Source organism: Falco rusticolus, chromosome 4, assembly GCF_015220075.1.
Source record: "Falco rusticolus isolate bFalRus1 chromosome 4, bFalRus1.pri, whole genome shotgun sequence".
Classification (NCBI taxonomy): Eukaryota; Metazoa; Chordata; class Aves; order Falconiformes; family Falconidae; genus Falco; species Falco rusticolus.
This window is the reverse complement of record NC_051190.1, coordinates 60,355,994-60,377,671: the sequence shown is the minus strand read 5'-3', so window position 1 is coordinate 60,377,671 and position 21,678 is coordinate 60,355,994. Positions and strand designations below refer to the sequence as shown.

Sequence of the window (21,678 nt, the reverse complement as noted above, 5' to 3'; positions counted from 1 at the left end):
TAACAAGATACTTCTCTTCCCTCACCACAGGCATATGTACACTGACTTAAAAATAGAGCTACAAAAAACCTTTCACATTCACTTTAAAGTAACTTATTTCTACTTGGTTGCCAAGCGTTCTCAGTAGTTTAGCTACATCTTTTTGTAGACACCTTTATAATAATAATTCCTCATTTTAGGGTTTCTATGAATATTATAGCACTGCCTCTTTAAATCCTATTAAATTCCAGCTTTCAGTGACTTGAAAGTTGGGAGGTCTACTGCCCAAACTGGATGAGAAGCGGAGAGTAATACATGTTTTTCCAACATGTATTACTACCCATATTAAAAATGAAGCCATGAAAGCCCCAGAGCAATACAAGCTGGGAACAAACACTGGGGAATGTCGTATGTGTAACTAAAACAATATGTCTTTAATTACGGACTGAAATATTGAAAATGTACAACCATCCTGTCTTTTTAGCACGTTGCTTATGAAACAGCTACCAGTAACCACAGAAATGGTGAATATTAAGAGCCTGTTTAGAATTAAAAGGATTTGTTAGTATGAGAGGTATCTAGGCATACCCAACTGCTTTCTCTTTCAGCCATTCTGAAAAATGGGACCTAACAGCAAAAATTACTTTGACACTATAGCTAAGACATTTCACTAAACAGAAAAAAAGATACTCTGATAACAAGACCTTTTTTGCAGCTGCGATCAAACTACTTTTTTTTGCTATGATATTACATGGTCACTTTTTTTCCACAGGATCAAAAGCTACAGCTCCTCATGAATCTCAACTTATCCCAGGGAAACAACATTTCTGGCTAACTGTCCCACTGCACACTTTCTGAGCTTTTGCAGAAAATTAAAGTAGCTCAAGAAAGCAAATAGACACGCATCATCATGCTGCAAGGTGAAGTTAAGAGCAGCTTCTTCCTCCATTTTCCCTGTATGTATAGGCAGGGATACCTCTTCCATTGCTTTTTTTCCCCCAAATCACCCAGTCAGGAAAGGACAGTGGGAATACTAACAGAGCTGCATTTACGAAACCACAATTTCAACTGTAGCAAAAATGTACAGTTTAATCCAGGGACATCGCAGCTGTGTTCCTTTGAAGCCCACTACTCAAGTCTCCTTTAGTATCTGGTGTTTATTACACACACACTATACACAATTGTAAGAACACAAGGTTCAGTGACTTGAATGAAACAATTTTTTAAAGAAGTATCAACACTAAAAGGAAAAGAAACCTGTTTTAAGGCTCTGAAAAGTATAACCAGTTCCTATTATTGGTAAAAGTAAATACATTGTCTTCTAAAACTATGCTTTAGCTGCCAGATATTCAAGTCATCTTGACAGATTTACCTTCCTGTGATCCTCCCGCTACAAATAATAAATGTACCACTGAAGCCAGTAATACAACTGATTAACATGCCTTAAATCCAAAATAAAGTGTGAGGAAAAGCCTCTTATAGAATACTAGTTTTAAAACAAAACATATCCAAACCATATCCTTGGAACATTAGTCTAACTCAGATAACATCTTCTAATTACTATTGGCTCCCAAAAAAACCTTCTATTTTCCACAAATATTGCTATATGCAAGCAGTAGGAACACACTTAAGCCTGCTCCTAGGCAGTGCATCCCTTAAGTACATGTTGAACTTGAAAGTAAATGAAGTTTAAGAACATTCCATTGTCTTACAGCAGTATCCTACACCATGGCCTATACACATACTTAACATAAAAAGTCCTCCCCATAAAATAAATTTATATTTAATACTTTGCCTCTCCAAAAAGAAGCCAACAAGTGCCCAACATAATCTCTGACCATGTCTTAGATAGCAGCACATAGAAAAAAGAATTTACCTGCAACACAGCCCCAACAGTCTCTTTATTTGGAATAAGCAAGTAAGTCTGTCTGGACGATCCAATTGCTTAACAAACTGAGAACTATGTTTAATTAAATTCTGACACATCCATACCTGGGAAAAGATCCGCACAAGTTTACTGTTTATAACAACAAGTTATATTATTTATTACAACACAGAGAGTAATATTTCAATCCTGTTTTGGAGAACTTTGGAGGACTTGCAAAACATAAACGAAGACAATTCTGTTCAGCCGAGAAAAAAAAAACTGTTATACAACATAAAATACATGACTGCTAGTACTAAATTTTCAATGTTAAGACTTAATTACTCACAAATAACTTCACTCTTGCAACAAATTTATCTGTTACGTTTTTTGGTTTTAAATAGCCATATTTCTTTAATGTCCATTATTAATACTAGCTATGAACCATACGTACTCATATGTTTGGGAAATTTGCAGTGACTTTGTAACTGATATGCCAGCATTACTGACCGGGGGGAGCGGGGGGCGGACGACACGACAGGGGATGGGAACAACACCCAGACAAAAAAAACAACAACCCAAACACCCTTGGAATGACCAGAGAGCTAAGTGGAAAATATTATTTAAAAATTAAAATCTAATAGAAGTATATTAATTTTGATAAAATAATAATACAAACAGGATTTTTCAAAGCTTTCTTTCAGATTCTGCATGTGCGTATACATATGAAATCTAACTCTTAACTTATTCTGACTAAATGAAAAACAGCAGAGTACACGTCAGCAAAAGCCAGAATTCTTAAATGAAGTTACTAAAGTGGCCAAAGACTTTTTTGCATTCCTTCAAAATCTTTTAAGTGAAAGTACTTTAAAAGCGCACGACATAAGTCCTACAGATCAAAGTATGTAACAGTACTCACCAAACGCTTAGAATCCTCATTCTGTCTATAGAAAAAGAGTAACTGACGAACTAAAAGAGTCAAATTGGCTCCATTAGCAGTGGAAAAGGTTCCTCCAGATTGGGCCAAATTAGCACAGCGATCAAATTCACTTCTTTGGATAGAGTACTTAAAAATAAGACATGCATCAATATATCAATAATGGTCATGATTTAAAACAGAGATGCAACATTTTTAAAACTTCATTTCAGCTTCGCATCCAAAATGGATACAAAGTAGTAAAATGGATACAACATATTTTTGTGAAGAGATTAAAACATACAGACTATATCATAGTTAAAGCCATAACTGCTTTCTATAATTCAGAAAGTACACATTGCAATAAATTTGTTGCTTTTCAAGTAAAGAATATCACATCACGCATTTTCATCTAGTTCACTCAATAAATATTAGCAAGTTTAAACAGATACAACTCTTACAATAATCTACCGAACAGCAGCTTAGAAAGAACATCTTTTTGACTCAAACTACCACCTTAGCCATATTGGGGAAAAAAAGCTCCACTGGCATGTGAAAGCTGCTGATACCCAGTTGTTTTCATTTGCATTATCAGCTCAAAAAAACATTGTGTAATCCCACTGAAGTCCAGTGTCACACACATGCTTTGCAGAATAAACGTCCATCTACTAAAATACTGAGGTTCAAATGAAAACATCAAAAGGGAGAAAACTTCCACTTTGTGGGCACACAATACTCAAAAAGATGAAGATTTACCAATGGAATTATTCTTTACTAGAAAGTCTCACTTTCAGCAAAACTATTTTACATCTACCTAAATAAAAAAGTACTTACTTGATGTTTTCTGTCTCTGTACCCTCTTACAAATGACTGGATTATTATTGCATTTTTCAGCCTCCGCCTCTCTTCCTGTAAAACAAAGCAAGAAAACTGAAATCAGCATTGTGGAACTGACTCTAATTTCTACCATTTTAACAAATATATTTGTATTCAAAAGGATATTTTTTTTTAATTAAAATTAAGCACTAATTGTTAGTAAAATAAAATCTTTGAAGGTTTGCATCCAATACACATACGTCAGGGAGAAAGCTTTTTATGTTTTTAAGTGTAGATTTACCATTAAGACACTGCAAAATAATTTTTAATACTCAACAAGTATATAATACTATGTAAGTCAAAATAAAACACTTTCGTATTTCATTAGACAAAGTCTTAATACTAAAATGTTGAAGAATTCATCAAATTCAATTACACCATTTCTCTTTCTGCATATGTCAGCTAACATTGAAGCCTTGCTTATTTGTTTCCATTCAAATAATACATCAGTATTATGAGGCTGGTGCAGTTTAGATTGGGGGAGGGGGAAGCCGCAAAAAAACCCCATCAGTTATTTGGAAACAATACTGCTGTCAAAAGGAAAATGAGGCTAAATGCTTTAAGCTCAGGAGCACAGTACAAAAATTAATAAACATTCTTGCTTTCTCCTTCAAACAAGACATATTAAGTGAGTAATTTTAAGATTTCTTCCTCAGTACCTAGGAGGAGTAATTAAAATCATCCCTTTACAATGTATCAGTTTCTGAGGAACTGAAACCCAGCCTGCTTAAGGCAATACAGAAAGTGCAGTCAGTAAGTTCCTTGACAACACCCCCAGCATACCCCATCATAATAAATACCTAAAGGAAGTGGCTACTGTAATTAGGTTTCTAACAATGTCCATATAGTTTTTTAGGGGATGAAAGGGGGAAGTAAAATAGTTGCTCATGAACTTAGACCTACAAACCAGTGGTTGAGGAAGTACAAAGAGCAAAAATCAGAGAAGCCTCTTTAAGAAAAGACATTTTATCCTGACCAATCCATGGACTAGAATGAGCCCATAATTCTAAGGGCTACCAGACACCAAACAAAACACCAAAACATTTTTCTAGATTTCAATAAAATACATTTGGGAAAGTTCACATAAACTTTCTACCCGCAAAACCTTGATTTCTGATTTATTATCCATAAAGACATGCAACTTAAAAAACAACCTGAACTGTCCTGAGAAACACCAGATGAAACTGCTGTCCAATGCCTATTTTATTTTTTCTCGGAAATCCCAGTTCCTAAAGCAATTTCTCTGAATAAGCATACACTTGAAAGACTCCAATTATCTCTAAAGCACGGATCAAAATCAAAATTTTGATAAGCCAAAGGATATTTTTCTCTTCAAAGTTATCTAACAGTAAAAGTGCAAAGTATGGGGGCAAACAGGAGAGAGTTTCAATTACAGAGAGGCACTATCTCTCCATAATCATAATGTAATGCTCGACTAAAAAGTAGATACCTTCTCTTTTTCTCTAGGTACAGGTTTTATTCTAGAATACATAATTGTCAATTAGTGACCCACAATTGCAAAGGTTTTAAGTCTGAAGTCATTGCTAAGATTCTGCTACAGGCATTTTTTTAAAAGCCATAACTGATTTTATTCTCAGAGGAGCCGTTCATTTTGTAAGAATCTGATACATGCCACAGAAAACCATTGTGTGTATGCATGCACATATACAGCTATGAGCACATGACACTGCATCAGCTTAGCAGCAGGCAGAATTAAGCAACTGAATGGGTTATTTCAATATAGGGCAAAAAGTTTATGAAGCACAAAAACATACTTTTGCATATGTTGGTAAGGACTCACTGATCATAAATTTGATGCGCAACACAGCATTCTGAACTAACTGGCAAAACCCTAGTAACTTCATACTTAAACTTGGTCCATAACTATACACCCAGGTTGGAAAGGAAAAAAAGCAGTAACTATTCTCAGAAAGAGAGGTGCCACTGCATAAATTGTGTTTAATCTAGCAAGGGTCAAAAACACCTTTAAGCGCCAAACAGCTGTTTTCTTAATCAGCACGAAACCTATGCAGTTATACTTGTTAAATCATTTTTAAGACCAAATTTTTTTCAGCTCATATCAGGAGGAGGGGAAAAAAATCCAACAAAATGAACATATTCACTTTAATTCCATACTACTAAATTTTATTTTGATATTGCCACGTCTATTAATGTTTAAAGCTAGTGGTTTTTCCTTTCAATGCCTATTCCTCCTTTGCATCATTCCAGAATGAATAATCCATGGCAGTAAGCTTCCATTATAAACCTGTATTAAGGTCTCCTAAAGCCTCACACATCAGCTCCTCATTGCTCCTCAATTATCAGGTGATTTCAATGCACTGTAGGATGCATTCAAGTATCATTGTTCTGACTTCATCTCCAAAGAACTGAGGATGCACGCTCTGGGTAAGTCAATTACTGAGGGTCATTCAAGAAACCATAGCAGAACCAGGAGTAGAAGACAGTTTGCTGAGATCAACCCATAGTAATAGATTACAGAAATGGCAAAAAAAGGCAGTTACTAGCCAAATACCTGTCTTCTTGACAAAGACTAGATTCAATGAGCACCAAAACAAAAGGGAAGAATTCCCTTTGCACCCAGTGCATGTTTAAGTACCTTCTTTTGAGATGAAAATCACTTCTGGGAAGCATCTTAAAAGCAGTCAAACAGTTTGTCAATTCTAGTACACCTGAAGACTATATAGAACTTGTAAACTGCAACAAAATATTCCTGAACTAAGTAAACTGCAGGAGAAGTACTTTGGACTGTCAATGGTACCTTAGCAAAAAAAAGCCAAAAGAATCCAGTGTGCATGCAAACGCTTACAGTCTACTTTACCTCTCGTTTCCTCCTTTCTTCCTGAGTACGATGCAGGAGAGAAGCCTTTTCTTCCTATAAGACACAAATAAAGATACTATTGCATTTTCATTCAAACATGATTCAAATGTGTTTATGATATTTAATATAGACTTAACTCTGGAGATTGTTCGTTAATTTGCAATACATAAAACACTTGAGAAAATTAAGCGTTAATCATTTTCCACGCTTACAAATACAGACAATGCAGCCCTCTCAAAAGCACACCAACAGCGAGAAGTTATGTAAAAAGAAAAGGGACAAGCAAATAGCAGTGAACTGTACTGATGCCTGTCCAGGTTTGTCTTCTCAGCATCCCAATTATCCAGGCAAGTATCACCCATTTACAAATGGGGGAGCTGAAACAGAACAGTCTCAATCCTACCAGGTAGTACCAAATGTTTACAGAGTGTTTTCCTTGCTTGAAGCGCACTAAGTCACTGGCCCAGGTGTGTATAGCAAGTTGTGGCATGTTCAAAGTAACCACTGTACCAAAGCCCCCATTCTTTTGTCTCACTTGCAAAATAGCACTAAGCTCTTATATTTACTTATCCTTTTCCTCAAAACTTGTCTGGAAAAGATGCCAAAACAGACATACATAACATAAACAGTAAGAATTTTGTCTTTTAAAATTTTGAACTCTTCACCCAGGTAAAGGCTAGGAACTGAAACTTTCAGGATTGTGATCTCTCCAATAGAGAAAAAGAAAAAGAATACTTAAGTATTCATGAGGCCTCTAAAGAACAATACCATTATAATAGAAAACCTGTGCCTTAGCTTTTAAACCACAATGCTAAATCAGTACGCATTGATTTCAAAACATAAACAAAGCTTTATTTGCAAGAATCTCTTACTGGATGGTTCTGTGTAGTTTCCAAGGAAATATACAAAATAATCCCTTTTTGACGCAGAGTACTCAGCTCCCACTGCAGACAGTAAGAGTTTAAACTACCCTAGCACCTTCCCAAATCCAGTCTAAAACAGACAAGAGATTTAAGGAATTTTGTCTTTTGCCTCTATGACACATGTAACTACTTCCTCTTCTCCCTATACCCTTGCTAGTCTAGAGAAGTTAAGAAATAAAACACACTCAAGATGATAATTATTATATCTGAATACATAAAAATAAATTTGGAGTTGGCAAACAAAAATTTATAAAATATTTAACCACATTTAAAACAACTGTGGTGGAATATTTTCAATGTCTATAAGCAGATACAAAAACTGAGGGCAGAAGTCTTCTGCATTTATTTTTTGACAATACAGAAGAAACAAGGTCATGATTCTCCTGATTTCTTTAAGATAGAAGATACTTTAACGCAGGTCACTGAAAGAGAAAAACATAGATGCAAAAAAATGAATTTAAAATTGGGTTTATATTTCTGATCACTTACTGGAGCGTAAAGAAAAAAAATCCCACAAGAAGGTTAACCATCTTTTCCTCTAAAGACAGCATTTACGGCCAAACACACCACTAACTACAGCTATTGCCCTCTAAAGACAGGGTTTTTTTCATGTGTTAAACACAGTATAAACAAATCATAACAAAATCCATACATAAGACAATGCATCTCCACTCAAGCAATAGGAAAGACTCCCAGCCTGCTTGGCAAGATGAGGCAAGAGATTCTGACCTCACACACACAAAAAGACAAAATAATGTACTAAATTAAGAAATAACAGATGGCTTAAAGTTTCAGGACATTTTTAAATCGAATACTACATTTTCAACAGCTGATACCCAATGCATTAAAGAAGTTAGTGAAATGTTCCTATTCAGAAGTGATCAGTGTACCAAAAAGTGGTCTCTCTTCAATGTGTTAGAGTTTAATTCTGCAGCAGCGCCATGGAAAGAGCATTTCTGCTTAGAAGCAATGCTGCTGAATTTGTTCTTACACTACAGAGCAGATTGAAAGAAAAAGCAAAAGAACATACAGAAAAGGGAAGACAAACTGAACAGTACCAAAACAAAAAAATACACACACAGTAAACACAAGAGATTAGTAGAGAAAGGAAAATAAGCAGCCAGAGTGCTTATCAGAAAAAAATAATTTTAAGTACTGGGGGGAGGGGAGAAGATCTAAGAGGGCAGTGTATCCTCACATACTGTATCACCGACTTTGCATTGATCGGTAATAGGGTCTCTGAAGCAAGCACTCTTTAAACAATCCACTGTTTCTTTAAAGAAACAGCAAAACTAAGTTTTTAGTCAATGACACATACTTGCTTTGAGTACTTTTAAAGAAAAACACCAACTTGTTAAAGTAAAAAATAAATACAGTAGAGGAACTGTCTTAAAACAACACAAAATATTCAGGTAAGTACATCCCACTTGAAAAATTATTATGGGTCAAATACTACTATTGGTCACAAGACACACATAGATCAGAAACATAAAGAAATGGAATCATAACTATGACTAAAGAACATATTTAAGTTAAATGCAAGAAAAATGTATCTCCTTCAGAGTTTTTCAACCCAACTGGAGTACACTGCCCCTTCAGAAATTAAAAAGTAACAGTAAATATGCAATAGAAAATAAACTTGCTGTGGAAAAGAGACGAAAAGAACTATGAAATAATCTTCTTTGCCTACAAAGGGCCTTCTAAAAAACTCATTTCTCACAGACAGCTAACTGCACTGTCATCTCTGAAATCCTCCCTGCCTTGCCTCTTAATAAAACAGCACATTGAAAAAGAGCAAAACTCAGTAGCTTTTGTTCTGTGGCTGGTTGTGAATGACAACAGCATTACAGAAAGTGATGTACATTTGACAACTCCTATCTATATGGTCATGTGACTGCTGACAGCTACAGCCGCCATTCCACCATCTCTTCCTGCGTAGCTACAGCCAGAGCAACTCACAGTACGGGATCCATCCAACAGTAACTTCCAAAGATCAAACCTAGCTCATTCCTACCCCCCATCTTCCTTCCCTCACTTCTGTGATGGTCACACTCTCTTCTTTCTTCACCTGCCAGACAGGCAGATGTCAGTTATCAAGTCTACCTACTAAGACAGACAGGCAGGCAGGCATTTTTAGGGGGAACGAAGCATCAGCTTGTCTTGGATTCCTTCAACCCTAATTCAGAAAGACCAAAAAGCCATTTACTGAATAAAATTCTTGACAGTTCCTATGATGTAGTCTTTCTTCAGGAGCTGACCTCCAAAGTGCAGGAGAGGGAATACACTGTCTGTGGTTTCATACAATGTTTAGTGCTTCACTAGCAGCCCCCTTCCTGTCTGCTCCTTCCTCCAACAGCTTATAATCGTAAAGACAACCAACCTCAGGCTCTAGCAAGGAGGTTGCTCAAGCTCCAGGACCATGAAAAGCCCAATTAGAGACATTTTCTTCACCAAATACATGAGGCATGACACAAAGAAACAAGCAAGCAAAGAAACAGTATGTGACAGTAAAACACAATGTGACATTATGGATGATAACTTAAAAAGTAAGACAAGGAGGGAGAAAAAGGTAAAAACAAGGAAGCAGATGGAGGACAGTAGATAGAAAGGAAAGCTTGCGACTATCATCAAAGAAATGTTAAGTAATATTGAAATGTTAATGTATACATCAGGATGAAACTGCTATGTACCGTATTATTCATCACAGCAAAGTTCAAAGTCACACCACTGCTGTAACACACCAGTTGACGAGAAAAACCACACCCAACAAGGTAACAACATCAGTGCTTTAAAAATGCCAATTAAACACATAATGAAAAAAAAATGTAATTCAGACTGCTTTCTCGTCCTCACTTTGCTGAAATACAGTCTTAGTTGCAAAAGTATGTTTACAAAACTCCTACCCTTTACACATCCTACACAAAGCCCAAATAACATAAACAAACAAATAATGATTCTTTTTTGTCATTTTAACACTCTGCATTGAGAGTGGTAATAAGCTTTCAGCCCTCTTAGTTCAAAATTCAGGTTCAGAAAAAGAATAATTTTTTTTCCAAGTACTTCCAGCATTTGTTGTCTCTTAAAATCTGAAATTTAAAATCTGAAACACTCCTGAGCAGTCATGTTAAGCTCCACAGAAATATATTTAAAACCAAAACATGCCAGATGCAAAGGTGAAATTGACTAATTAATTTTCTGGCACTGTCCAAACACTGAGCACAATTTAAAAAAAACAACAACAAAAATACACTGATGCAAAAAATTAACAAACCTTTGAGATCTATTTGTAATTCATTTTCTTTCTTTAGTTGAGAAAGCTATTCTATTTAACATTACAATAGATCATGCAAGGTACAAGGCATGCCTTTTAGGAAATTTTCATGGAAAAGCAAATAAGCACTTGATCTTTCAACTTTTGGGACAATTGTAAAATCTTGTATGGTTTTCATCTACAAAACCCAGGAACTTGCATCTTTTTTCTTTCCTTAAAATGAGGAATGTGACTTTTCAGCTGAATTTAGCTTGAACCACATAAAAATCAATAACAATTTCCAAAGCAAATGAAGTGACCTAAGGTGTTTATAGAACAAAATTCCTTCCAACATAAATATTTATCAAGTCCAAAAAAGAAAAGGAAGATTTTGTAGCATTTATTTGTAGAGAACAAAGGTGGGCAGTGGGACATATCCCCCTCTAAAGTGGCTCCCAACAATGTTTCTAGTTCCCAACATTATTTCAGACAAGATAAACTCCATTTCTATTGGTTTCTCTGAATATTAAAAGAAATTAGCATTTTTAAAGACACACAGTGTCTTGAACTGGACCTCAACAATTTAAATTCCATTGGACAGGCAGCTCAGCCAGCCTGAGTAAAACATGTTCAGCAGCTTGGAAAATTCCGCTTTGAAACAGTTTGTGGCTCCTCGTTATCTCTGATTATTCACATAATAATTACGTTTACATGTAGAGAAGACCTTCTTCTAGAAAAAAGGTGTTTTAAAGTACTTAAAATACAGCCAAGAAGAGGCATTAGGCCAGGGAAAGCCTGGCATCACGGAAATCAATGTCATAGTGCTTGCTAGAAAGCATCTCAGCATTTTAGCTCAACTTTTACTGTAGGATGTAGGGAGTATCTGAAACCACTTTTATCATGACAGCTACGAAGACACGCACAGTGGAATCAGGACTTGACTGAAGGGTCTAGAGGCCAAATGAAATGTAAACAAATTGCCTTTAAATTTACTCCGTTTGTCTCTATTATGATTTTTAAGACACATATTGTATGCATCATTGTAGTTGAGTGACTTTTCATTTTCGCAGAAAAAAGCAGGGGGAAAAATATATCTATAAAAGCAGAAATTTTTTCTTTGAATTTGAGAAAACAGCAGTGTAATCACTGATGTCAGCTAACTTCAACTCCATCACTCGTAGCTTCCTTTGAAACGAGGAGAATTTAAAATGTTACCAAGAGGAGAAAAATCCAAAAGAATCTAGTGTACATTGATAATAGTTTCCTATTGACAGTCATTATTTTACAACACGATGGTCTCATCGTATTTCCACACCACAGATCTGAAATTCAAAGAGCATTTCAGGACGCAGGCTTTGACGTTCGAATGATCTGGACAAAATACAGTCCTGACTCACAATGAAGTATGTACTTGCGTAATATCTAACCATGTGCCTTACAGGACACCAGTCTTACAGAGCAAAGTAGTGCAATTCTTTTCCACTGTTCAAAAATAAATTGTAAATTTGTAATTATAATCAAGAAATCCTATACTATAAATCCCTAGCATCATTTCATTTCCATTGCCACCTAATGTAGGTTCAAGTAAGGTATAACAAAACAGTAATTCTCCTTTCCTGAAATTAACAACTTTCTTCAACTAATCATTAAGACAGAAACAAAACCATTTTTAAATACGTCCCTTTTTTTTTTTTAAATCCTACAGACAGCTATCACCATAAGCAATTCCAACATGTGCAAAGATTTCTCCATTCACTGGCAATCTTATACCCTACTGGTTTTAAATCATTAATTCTTATTCCACAAGAAGTTACTTCACATATAGAATATAGAAAACAAAGACCAAACAAGGTGCTTCTGGAGTTGTATGTCTGCACTTCAGCTGGGGGGAGGAATATAAAGGAATCTAATGCTTAATGTTATGCTATTAATTTAAGAAAGCATGTCAGTAGCTACTAAAATAAAACATAGACAAACTTTGTAAACTGAGATCTTTTATTACTAAACATGTCCATATTAAAATTACAGAGACTTTTTTAAAATACAGATGGAATCATCACTATTGGTTCATTAGTAATTTTCCACGTTTCACAACAACAAAACCAAAACACAAAAAGAAACACAGTGAAGTTGGTTTCACTTTCACAACAGTGCTAACTCATCTGTAGTACAAATTCCTGAAAAGGAATTTATTTTTAAACTATCTCATACCAGTATGATAATTTTAAAATACTCTATTTAAAACAGTCTTGGAATTTATAGAAGCATGTTTTGGATATCTCAAGTGATACTGTACATTTGACTTAGCAAAAGCCTTTTAACTATTTTTCCTGTTAAAGGCTTACAAGATGTCATTAACCTATTTCACAACCTAAATGAATAATGTGGAGCTACAGAGCCCTTTGTGCATCTCAGCACAGGCATGGGTATCCCCCTGCATGATAAACTAAAGGACTAGTACCTCGTGTTTCTCTTAACACTGGCAAAATTAATAAAGGAACACTGGGCCTGACCATACCAAATCAAGCATGGTTAAACAGATTCTGTGCTATGCCACCAAGAGTCCAACTTCATGATAAAATTAATGAAACCTAATAGCTGCCACCAGAAGGCATGGTGACACTCCACCTTGCAAAACATGTTCACTATACGAGACACAAAGGACGAGGTAGGAACCACCTGTTTCATTCCACTGCACAGTTCGGTTAGTTCAGTTCAATTTGAACTGCACCCCAAACCAACTCTTCAGATGCATGTCTTCTTTCCTGCCTGACATACCACACAAATTTTGCAGCCACAGCCTTTTAGGCAATAATTACAGTCCCGTACAAAAAGTCCGTGCGTAATTCAAGGCATTACCATATAGAACTCCAACAACAGTATTCCTTTTTGGAGGCTATTTTACTTCAGAAGTAAAAAAATATGTTTTGCCAGTTACAATTAAAACAATCTGAAAATATCTTTTGAAGAGCCTCATAAAGGAAATTGTTTTAAAGGTAACAACAAGCAATCTCAAAAATTAAACAAACTTACCATATTGTAAATAAGACACAGTACCTAGACCCTCAAACTCCTATATAACTAATGCCCAAATGTATCAGCAAGTTTCTGAAAGTAGATATGGAGGGAAAAGTCCAAACACTGACAATACCATCTGTATTTTTACACTGATGTACAATGCAACATTAAAATGTTACAATCAGTCACAGGGGTAGTAATTTTGAGAACATTAATTTTGCAACTCAGGATTTTAACAAAAATACTACTTTTCTGGCAAAAGGTCTGGTTGGATTGAAACGGCCCTCTACAGCATTCACAGTCAGACCATCATAACACATATGAACATAAGATGCAAACAGAGTAAAAACCAACCTGAAGCTCTCTACTTTTATAATTAAAAAATGCCATAAAAGTTAGTAGCCACAAGTCCTCAGCTGTATTTCTATTATTGTGCCTATAATAAGGACTTACTGAGGTCAGCCTCTTGCAAGGCCTAAAGAAACACTACAAACAGGCAATGCAATGTAAGACAGGGCATTGACACATGACCTGTGCCCGACACAGTTATTCTGCTGATATAACTGCAGCTGCAAACAATCATACTTTTAATAGTCAGTTTTGCTGATCATTTATTTTGGCATAGTTGTATCCACATCAGGAAGACTGCTGGCATCTTTAGCACTGACTAGCTCTTTGAACTGGAGTCCCTGCTTTCATATCCAGCCCCTGGGAGGGTTTTGCTAATGGAGCTATCTATGCAGGTGCAACAATATTTGCGAAGCTTCCCCAAACAGGGCAGAGAGTTATTCTTAGCATTAAGCAGCCTGTATACAGATTTCACCTGTACTTCTGGTAGTGCTTTATTCTACTAAAGGAATCAAAACATGCAGTACTAAGCACCCAGCTAACTAATAAAGCATCACAGAGGTGCAAGTTTGGAACTATAAACTGTATCTCTCTAAAATTATACACATTTGGAAGGCAAGGGAGTTCATCAAAGAACATTTTTTCCATGTGCCCAAAATGCTAAAAGGAAACATTTTATAATTTAGCCTTCTGTAAAACTGAAGTCTATAGGTATGAGAAAACAAGGAGCCTGGGACGTGAAATAATGGAAGCTCCTGGAATCCATGTAAACACTTGCCACACCAATCTCTGCTGTAATACGTTTACATATAAATTCAGGTAAACTGCTTTCTTAGTACTGTTTAAACAATTTTTTTCATTAGTACTGTACATAGTTTCTGAAAATAAGCAGCTATTTCAAGGTTATTCTACAACATCCATATAAACATGACATACAAAGCCACAACTAACTGATTTGCATTGACGCAGCACAAGCACTTCAGCGTACCAATGTGAAATCATCAAATCTGTGCACTAGTCAGTATCAATCAGACCATGACACACAACCTCTGTATTGGACAGAGTGAAGGTTATGCATCAACTTCAGTTTCCACTTCCTTTACCTTTTAATATTTGCCCTTGGAAATTTACACCTGTACAACATTAATAAATTTGTCCGTATGATTAAAATAAAATAGAATTCTGCTGAACTCTTATGAAGAAATCAGTAGGTATAAAAGAAGCTGTTATGACAGCTGTTTACTTCTGTAGAAGGAAGTATGTTCTGCAAGGAACACTATTAGAAAGTCAGTGTTAGAAGTTGCAAAGTACCTAAATCGTTCAGCTGAGGACCAGGGCATGTTCTGCCAATTCCTACTTCTGCTGGGGAATATTTATGGTATTTTTCACTCATGTAATGCCATTGTATGTAATCTAATGAATAGAAATGTCTTAAGATACACGGAAGATTATTTAGATGAAAAGCTGCACAATTTAAATACAGTTCTGTTACACATTCTCCTTAATAAATGATGTAAAACAATCCACCAAAATGCAAACTTCACTGTGATTTTAGTAGCACATAGTGCAGTATTTTAAACTAGTTTCCTAACTGTACTGCCAAACCTTAAAAGTTTCAGGGAGCCGAACTTGCCTACAGTGCACAATAACATAAATTTTATTTTTACCCGTATTAAGGTTCAAACATATTAATTGAAACACTCGGCTTCCCACACAATCATGTCCAATGATGACATGGGTAGTAATATTTTAGAAGTGAATTAAAGCAACCCTTACAAGCCAGGCCATTTCTAAAAACGCCTTGTCCTTTCGCTTATTCTTCAGTCGCTCTATGCCCTTCAGTCCTCGTCTAAACATTTGACTGCTCTGTCCAGTCAGCAAGATCTAAATAAACCACTTCGCCTCTCTGCCATCAACACAAGGATATACAATAGTCTGGTACAACAGACAATTAACTGCTACTCACCCTGCACACGACAAACTGAACTGAACGTGAACCTGACAGAGAAAAGCTAAAGCTGTGACCCGGCAACCCTCACTCACGTGGGTGAAGCCTCCCCCAGCAATCTGCGTTGATCTCGAGTTGTGTAAGGCTGTTGTTCTCCCCCCATCTCTCCAACGAGGCGGGCCCACGCAAGACTTTCCCTTTGCAAAGAAATTACAGGAGGTGTCCGAGTCCTTCCCTCCTTCACCCCGGGAGCCCTCGAACCGAACTGCTCGGGAGGTGCTCCCAGCCACAACAAACCGGGTTGCTACCGGGGCGGGGACGGGGGGGGGAGACGGGGACAACCGGGACGAGCTAAGGAGACATTTCCTCGCTTCCCACAATTCTTACCACGCTGCAAACCTGGGATGGTGTGTGGGGCCTGATCAAAAAAAAAAACCAAAAACCAAACAACAAGAAAACAAACAAACAAACAAAAAAACACACAAAAAAATCCAACACAGAGCCGAGACGAGAGAAACACATCATCGGGAGGGGAGGATTTTCCTCACCCTCTATTAAACCTTAGTCATAGCTGCTCCCATTTCTGAAGGCCCAATGGCAAAAATAACGATAAGAAGGGAAGGCAGAGGGGGCCGAGGGAAACCGACACAGACACAAACGCGGAGGCAGGCGCCGTTTCTTACCTTCCTACTCGCTCCTCCGAGAGACACCTTGGGCCTCGTTTTGAAATCCCCTTCAAAGCTAAACATGTTTACAGCTTATCCCATCTAGAGCGGGGTCCAGCCCCCCGAGCTGACCCCGCAAAGGGGGCGCCGGCCGGCCGGCAGGGGCGAGCGGAGGGGCCGGCGCCGGCCCCGGGGAGGCGCGAACCCCCCGGGCTGGCACCCCGCGGCCCGCCCGCCCGCCGCCGGCTAGCCCCCGCTGCCCGCCCCCGCGGGGCTTCTCCCCTCACGGCGGCCCGGCCTGTCTCCCCCCCCCCCCCCCCCCCCCCCCGCCTTCCCCGCCCCGCGGCCTTCGCTTCCCCGGTCGCCCCCTTTCTGACCGGCGGCAACGGCTGAGTGTAGTGGGAGGGAGGAGGAGAAGGAGGAGGGAGGGAGCGGAGGAGGGGGCTGGCGGGGCTGCTTCACTTGCACTGGGGGAGCAGCCGGCTGTGGAGAGAAGATGGCCGCCGCCCGCAGCCTCCCCGGCGCGCTCCCGGCGGCCGGGCGCGGTGGCGCGAGCGCCGCCCGCAGCCGCCGGGGCCGCGCCGCCCGCGCGCGCCTCTCCTCAGCCCCCGCGAGGCCGCGCCTCGTCCCGGGCGGCCCCAGCGCGGGCGGCGGGTCGCGGCTGCCCCTCCCCCGCTGCCCCCGCCACCGGGCCCCCCGAGCCCGGGGTGTCCCCGCGCCCCCCGGAGCCGCCGGTCTCAGGGCCCTGAGCGTGTCCGGGTCGTCCCAGCTGCGGCTGGTTCGTCTAAAACTCGCTCCCGTTGTGAATCTGAGCGCTGGGGGCGGCGGGAGCAGCTGGGTCCCAGCCGGGCCGCACGAGGGACCGGGCCTGAGCTGAGGGTCCCGCTCAGCCTCGGCCCAGGGCTGCCTTCCCCACTTCCCCTGCACCGATGGGCTGTCATATGGCGCGGTTTTATTTCTGTACATTATATCTATATATGTATGTATATACATATATATAATTTGTCCTTCTTGTAGGATAAGCACATGATGGGTGCTACCCCATTGCAAAGACTCCGTGACCAGTGCAAAGACCCAACACTGACCACCACATGCAGGCCCTTGTGCTTACACAGGGGTGAAAATCCACTTGAGAAAGTTCCCGATGCAAGCTGGCTCCACACGGGATCGAGGTCTCAGCAGTCAGTGAAGACTGGAAAGAGAAAAAGGCTGCGATACAAAATTTAGCAGACCTGAATGGTGAAACTGCACCTAGGGCTCCTTTATTGTGTACGTCTTAGCCTGTTCTCCGTTTTTCAGTACTGTGACTGCATCTTTCCAGATACAGAGGTGATACGGACAACAGCAATAACAAAAAGCAGTTATTCAGTCTGTAGCTGTGAGCTGCTAAATAAATATAGGTGGCCAAATCCAGCTTTCATTTCCTTTGGTGGAAATTTGATTGAGCCCTGACTTGTGAATTCTCACATAGGCGTATCACAACAAACAAACGGCAAGGACCCATGTCAGGAGACAGTGTATGCATTTCGCAGCTGTTCATACCATGAACACAATGCCATTTAACTATTGCCAAGCTGACAAATTAAATATTTACTGAGATTCCTTTGGATCTGAATGATTCAGAAGAGTCTAAATTTTAAAATTTCAAACTTTTCATAAGGGAAGAAGTGCTTGGCAAGAGTAAACATTAGCCCTACATTTCCCAAGATAGCATAGTTCCAGTATAAGCAAGCCTGGCCTCCTATAAATAGTGTTTACAAAGGCAGTTGAGGTTTAGGGCATTGTGAAATACCACATCAAATGTTCATTCATGGTTTCAACACATTGCATTGCTGATGTAATATCACACTGCTCTATATGGGAGTGATAGTAAATTTTTTTCCAAGCTTGACAGCATTCTTTTCAAGTGGACTTAATCCTTGATAAACTTTCTTAAGTCTCATACAGAAAAGGACTAGTCTAGGTGTCCCTAGCAGTTAATTCATTGATTTTCATTGCACAGAAGCGACCTGTTAGGTCATGACTTTGTGCCAATTTTTTATTGGTAGAAAAGCCAATTTAGGGATTCAATCCCTCCTCATCTAATAAGCCAAAGAAGTGTGAAACTGCAGAGAGCTAGGTTTCTATGAAGTGGGTTTTGGACTGCTACGCATTTGACAGGTTTCAGCTTCACTGTCAGAAGGACACAAGATCCTCTGCTGACCCTGGCTGTTACCTTCGGAAGAAGTAGTTGGTAAATGACACGCGCCCAACTGATGTATGTTTGTCTGAGAAGTCTTAGTGATTTGCATGTGCCCCTAGAGGCCACTCTAGGTGTAATTTTATTAAATGAAAACTTACATAACAAAACAGACTGAGTGTTTGTATCTTGAACACAGTGAATTTATGGAAGCATAAAAGAAACTGTAAATGTGTTTTATTTTTATGTTTTTTAGGACAAAATCTACATTTATGTCACAGTGGAGAAAATACACAGAAGTCAGAAAATCTAGTGTCACTTAGTCAAAAAAAGTCAGAGCAGAGACTGGTTTAATATTCTCAGGAACAGCAAGAACAGGTCTTCTCCGTGAAGGAAGACAAGTGGACACCAAGCATGACCTCAGCACAAGCCATGCCCTCCCCGATCAGGACATAATCACACAGGATCCAGGCATAGTGGCCAGAGCCCAGCAACAGTTACAGGGTCCACCAACAGCTCCAAGCAGGCCAAGAGGATGAGTCCAGAGAGTCCAGACACGAGCAGAAGACAGCGCTAAGACATAGGTCCAAGGTCCATCCAGGAGGCAGGGCTGGAGACAGGTATGCCTGAGCTTAGATGGACCAATGAGCAATGGAGCAGGTGAGCGTGGGTCCTGGCTGAAGCTGTTCGGGGCAATTAAGTCATGTCAGTGCATTCAGGGCCCTGACAAACACAGACTCAAGGATCTAGAGATATTGCTCTTGTAGGTATGTTGTGTTAACACGCACCTGCCTCACATGCTGCAGTGTAGTTAGCTGCTCCATACAGTTTCCCCATCTTTCTCACCTCCTTCTTACTGCACATTCCAGCAGATTTTTTGCATTCTCCTAATCACAGTTCTCTGCTCTCTAATTGTTCCTTTTTCCCTCTACAGGCATATGTACACATTGCTTCCAGGTACAGCTGGATTGCAGAAGTCCAATTGTTCATCAGATGACAGTCTCTTAGATGTTATTGAAATTTTCTTCACTCCTCACAATCAAGTTTTCTGAGGGTGTGTAAATACCTTCTTTTTCTTGTAAATGCACACCACAGAAATTAAAACAGCACCACAAAGATGGTCACATTTGTCAAAAATATGGGTGAAGTGTGGTTCAATCTACATTACAGAGAAACTTATCTATAGGTTCTCTCCTGGGCCTGCCTCTTACTACCACAACACAGGAAAAAAATTGTGGTACATATCTGATTATTGTAAGATGTTTTTCCTTTTTCACTATGAGGGACTCAGAGCAAAGCCATCTTCTAAGTGTAGCTTGTTGACACCTTGGTGATTTAAAGTTTTTGTATACACTCTACATATTAAAACAAATCAACATAATTTACATTTTAAAAAGAAAATAAATACTATACATGCTGGGTTTACCCTTTGAATGAGCACCATTTTATATCTACAGTCTTTTTTATTCTCAGACTAATCCCCAAACAATTTAACTTCTGATGCATTGTCTTTCTGGCCCCATTCTGTGCATGTATTCCTGATTTAGACAGGGTAAGCAATCAAGAGAGTATTTGGCAATTGCTCAGTTCTGTAAGGTATGATGGCCAAATTGTCACCATCTTATCATTACTTTCCATTCCCTATGCAATTACAATAAAGTGTCCTAAACTTTTATGCTGACTTGCTGAACCCAAATGAAAATCTAAGATGCACTGACAGCGCTTCATTATGTGCTACATTACTTCCCAAGATGCAGAAACATTTTTTACAAGACTGCATAATAAATGAACAGTAAATAAGTTAGAAACACTTTAATTTACAGGAGATGAGGCTTGAGATTAGTCCAAATGCTGTGATAGGCCAATATCTGATTTCTAGTAATGTTTTAGTAAGGTTTGCTATCATACAGACTGATGGTGGGAAGTAATTTATTTTTTTAGAATTTATTTACTCTAGGTAAAACACTGAAAATTAAATCTGTTCTACCAGAGAAGATACTGGCAAGACCGTAACATAAAAAGCACTTCACTTAAGCACTTCCTTCAGTTAAACCTGAGTGCCAACAGCCACTGCCAAGGAATGAAGACATTTTATTTAAAATTACACTGGCAAGAGACCATCAAATTATCCTTAACATTTTCATTAAATTGAGATACAGATATAGTTAGGGTAGTAAATCTTTTCAATACAAGGAGTTTATTCCTGAGCCAAGGCCAGATTCAGCAGTAATTGTAGGAACTATTAGGACCTAAAACCTCATCTACATTACCAAAACAACTGTTCAAGGCTTTAGCCCAGTTCTGAAAGATGGAGGGGCTCCATCCTGTACTACAGAGCTAATCAGATCAGACAGTGATGCATTTGGATTCCATTCTGGGGTGATCATTCCATTTTTTGTTGGCTTGGTTCAATGAGATTTTGGGGGTTTCTATTAGAAATCTGTCAATACCTATAGGTTGTCTGCAGTCCATGCTCTCAAGGCTGTAAAACAGTCAAACAGGTGGTACCTTTCTTAATATTGACACTTCATACCTCTATAGGAATGTTGGGCTGAAAAGGATAAGGAACCTTATTTCAATAGTCTCTAAGATGAAAAAGTTATTACCCTATGGTCTCAGCTCCTTTATAAGATCTACACAGCAAAATTTCCCCCCAGAGATTCCCACATTTCATTTACAGCTTCTGATTGAACAAGATCATTTATTTTAGGCATCCAGCCTTGGGAGGAGTGTGGGGGTAAGGGCTTATTATAGTTTTATAGCTATGGTTGTGAGACATGATTATGTTACTTGGCAAGTGTTAGTTAACCATAAATCCTAATTTGTTTTCTGGGGTTAAAAACTATAAACATATTTAATTCCAACACTAGTGC

At 38.7% G+C, this 21,678-nt stretch overlaps 1 protein-coding gene across 4 annotated transcripts in view; it reads right to left on the bottom strand.

Annotated features, from left to right (window-relative positions):
- Window positions 1-16,878, bottom strand: part of UBE3C (ubiquitin protein ligase E3C) — a 76,983-nt gene extending 60,105 nt beyond the window's left edge. Inside the window, exons 1-6 of one of the 4 annotated variants that reach the window (XM_037382583.1) lie at window positions 16,645-16,878; window positions 16,057-16,158; window positions 6,475-6,528; window positions 3,594-3,668; window positions 2,763-2,909; window positions 1,856-1,971 (exon numbers count right to left, since the gene is read on the bottom strand). In XM_037382583.1, coding sequence (XP_037238480.1) covers window positions 1,856-1,971; window positions 2,763-2,909; window positions 3,594-3,668; window positions 6,475-6,528; window positions 16,057-16,158; window positions 16,645-16,710 — 560 coding nt within the window. In that variant the 5' untranslated portion in view covers window positions 16,711-16,878. Of the gene's footprint in view, window positions 1-1,855; window positions 1,972-2,762; window positions 2,910-3,593; window positions 3,669-6,474; window positions 6,529-16,056; window positions 16,159-16,348; window positions 16,621-16,644 lie in introns of those variants that run through there. The other 3 variants (XM_037382585.1, XM_037382582.1, XM_037382584.1) reach the window with 3 other exon arrangements.
- Between the last annotated feature and the right edge of the window lie 4,800 nt (window positions 16,879-21,678).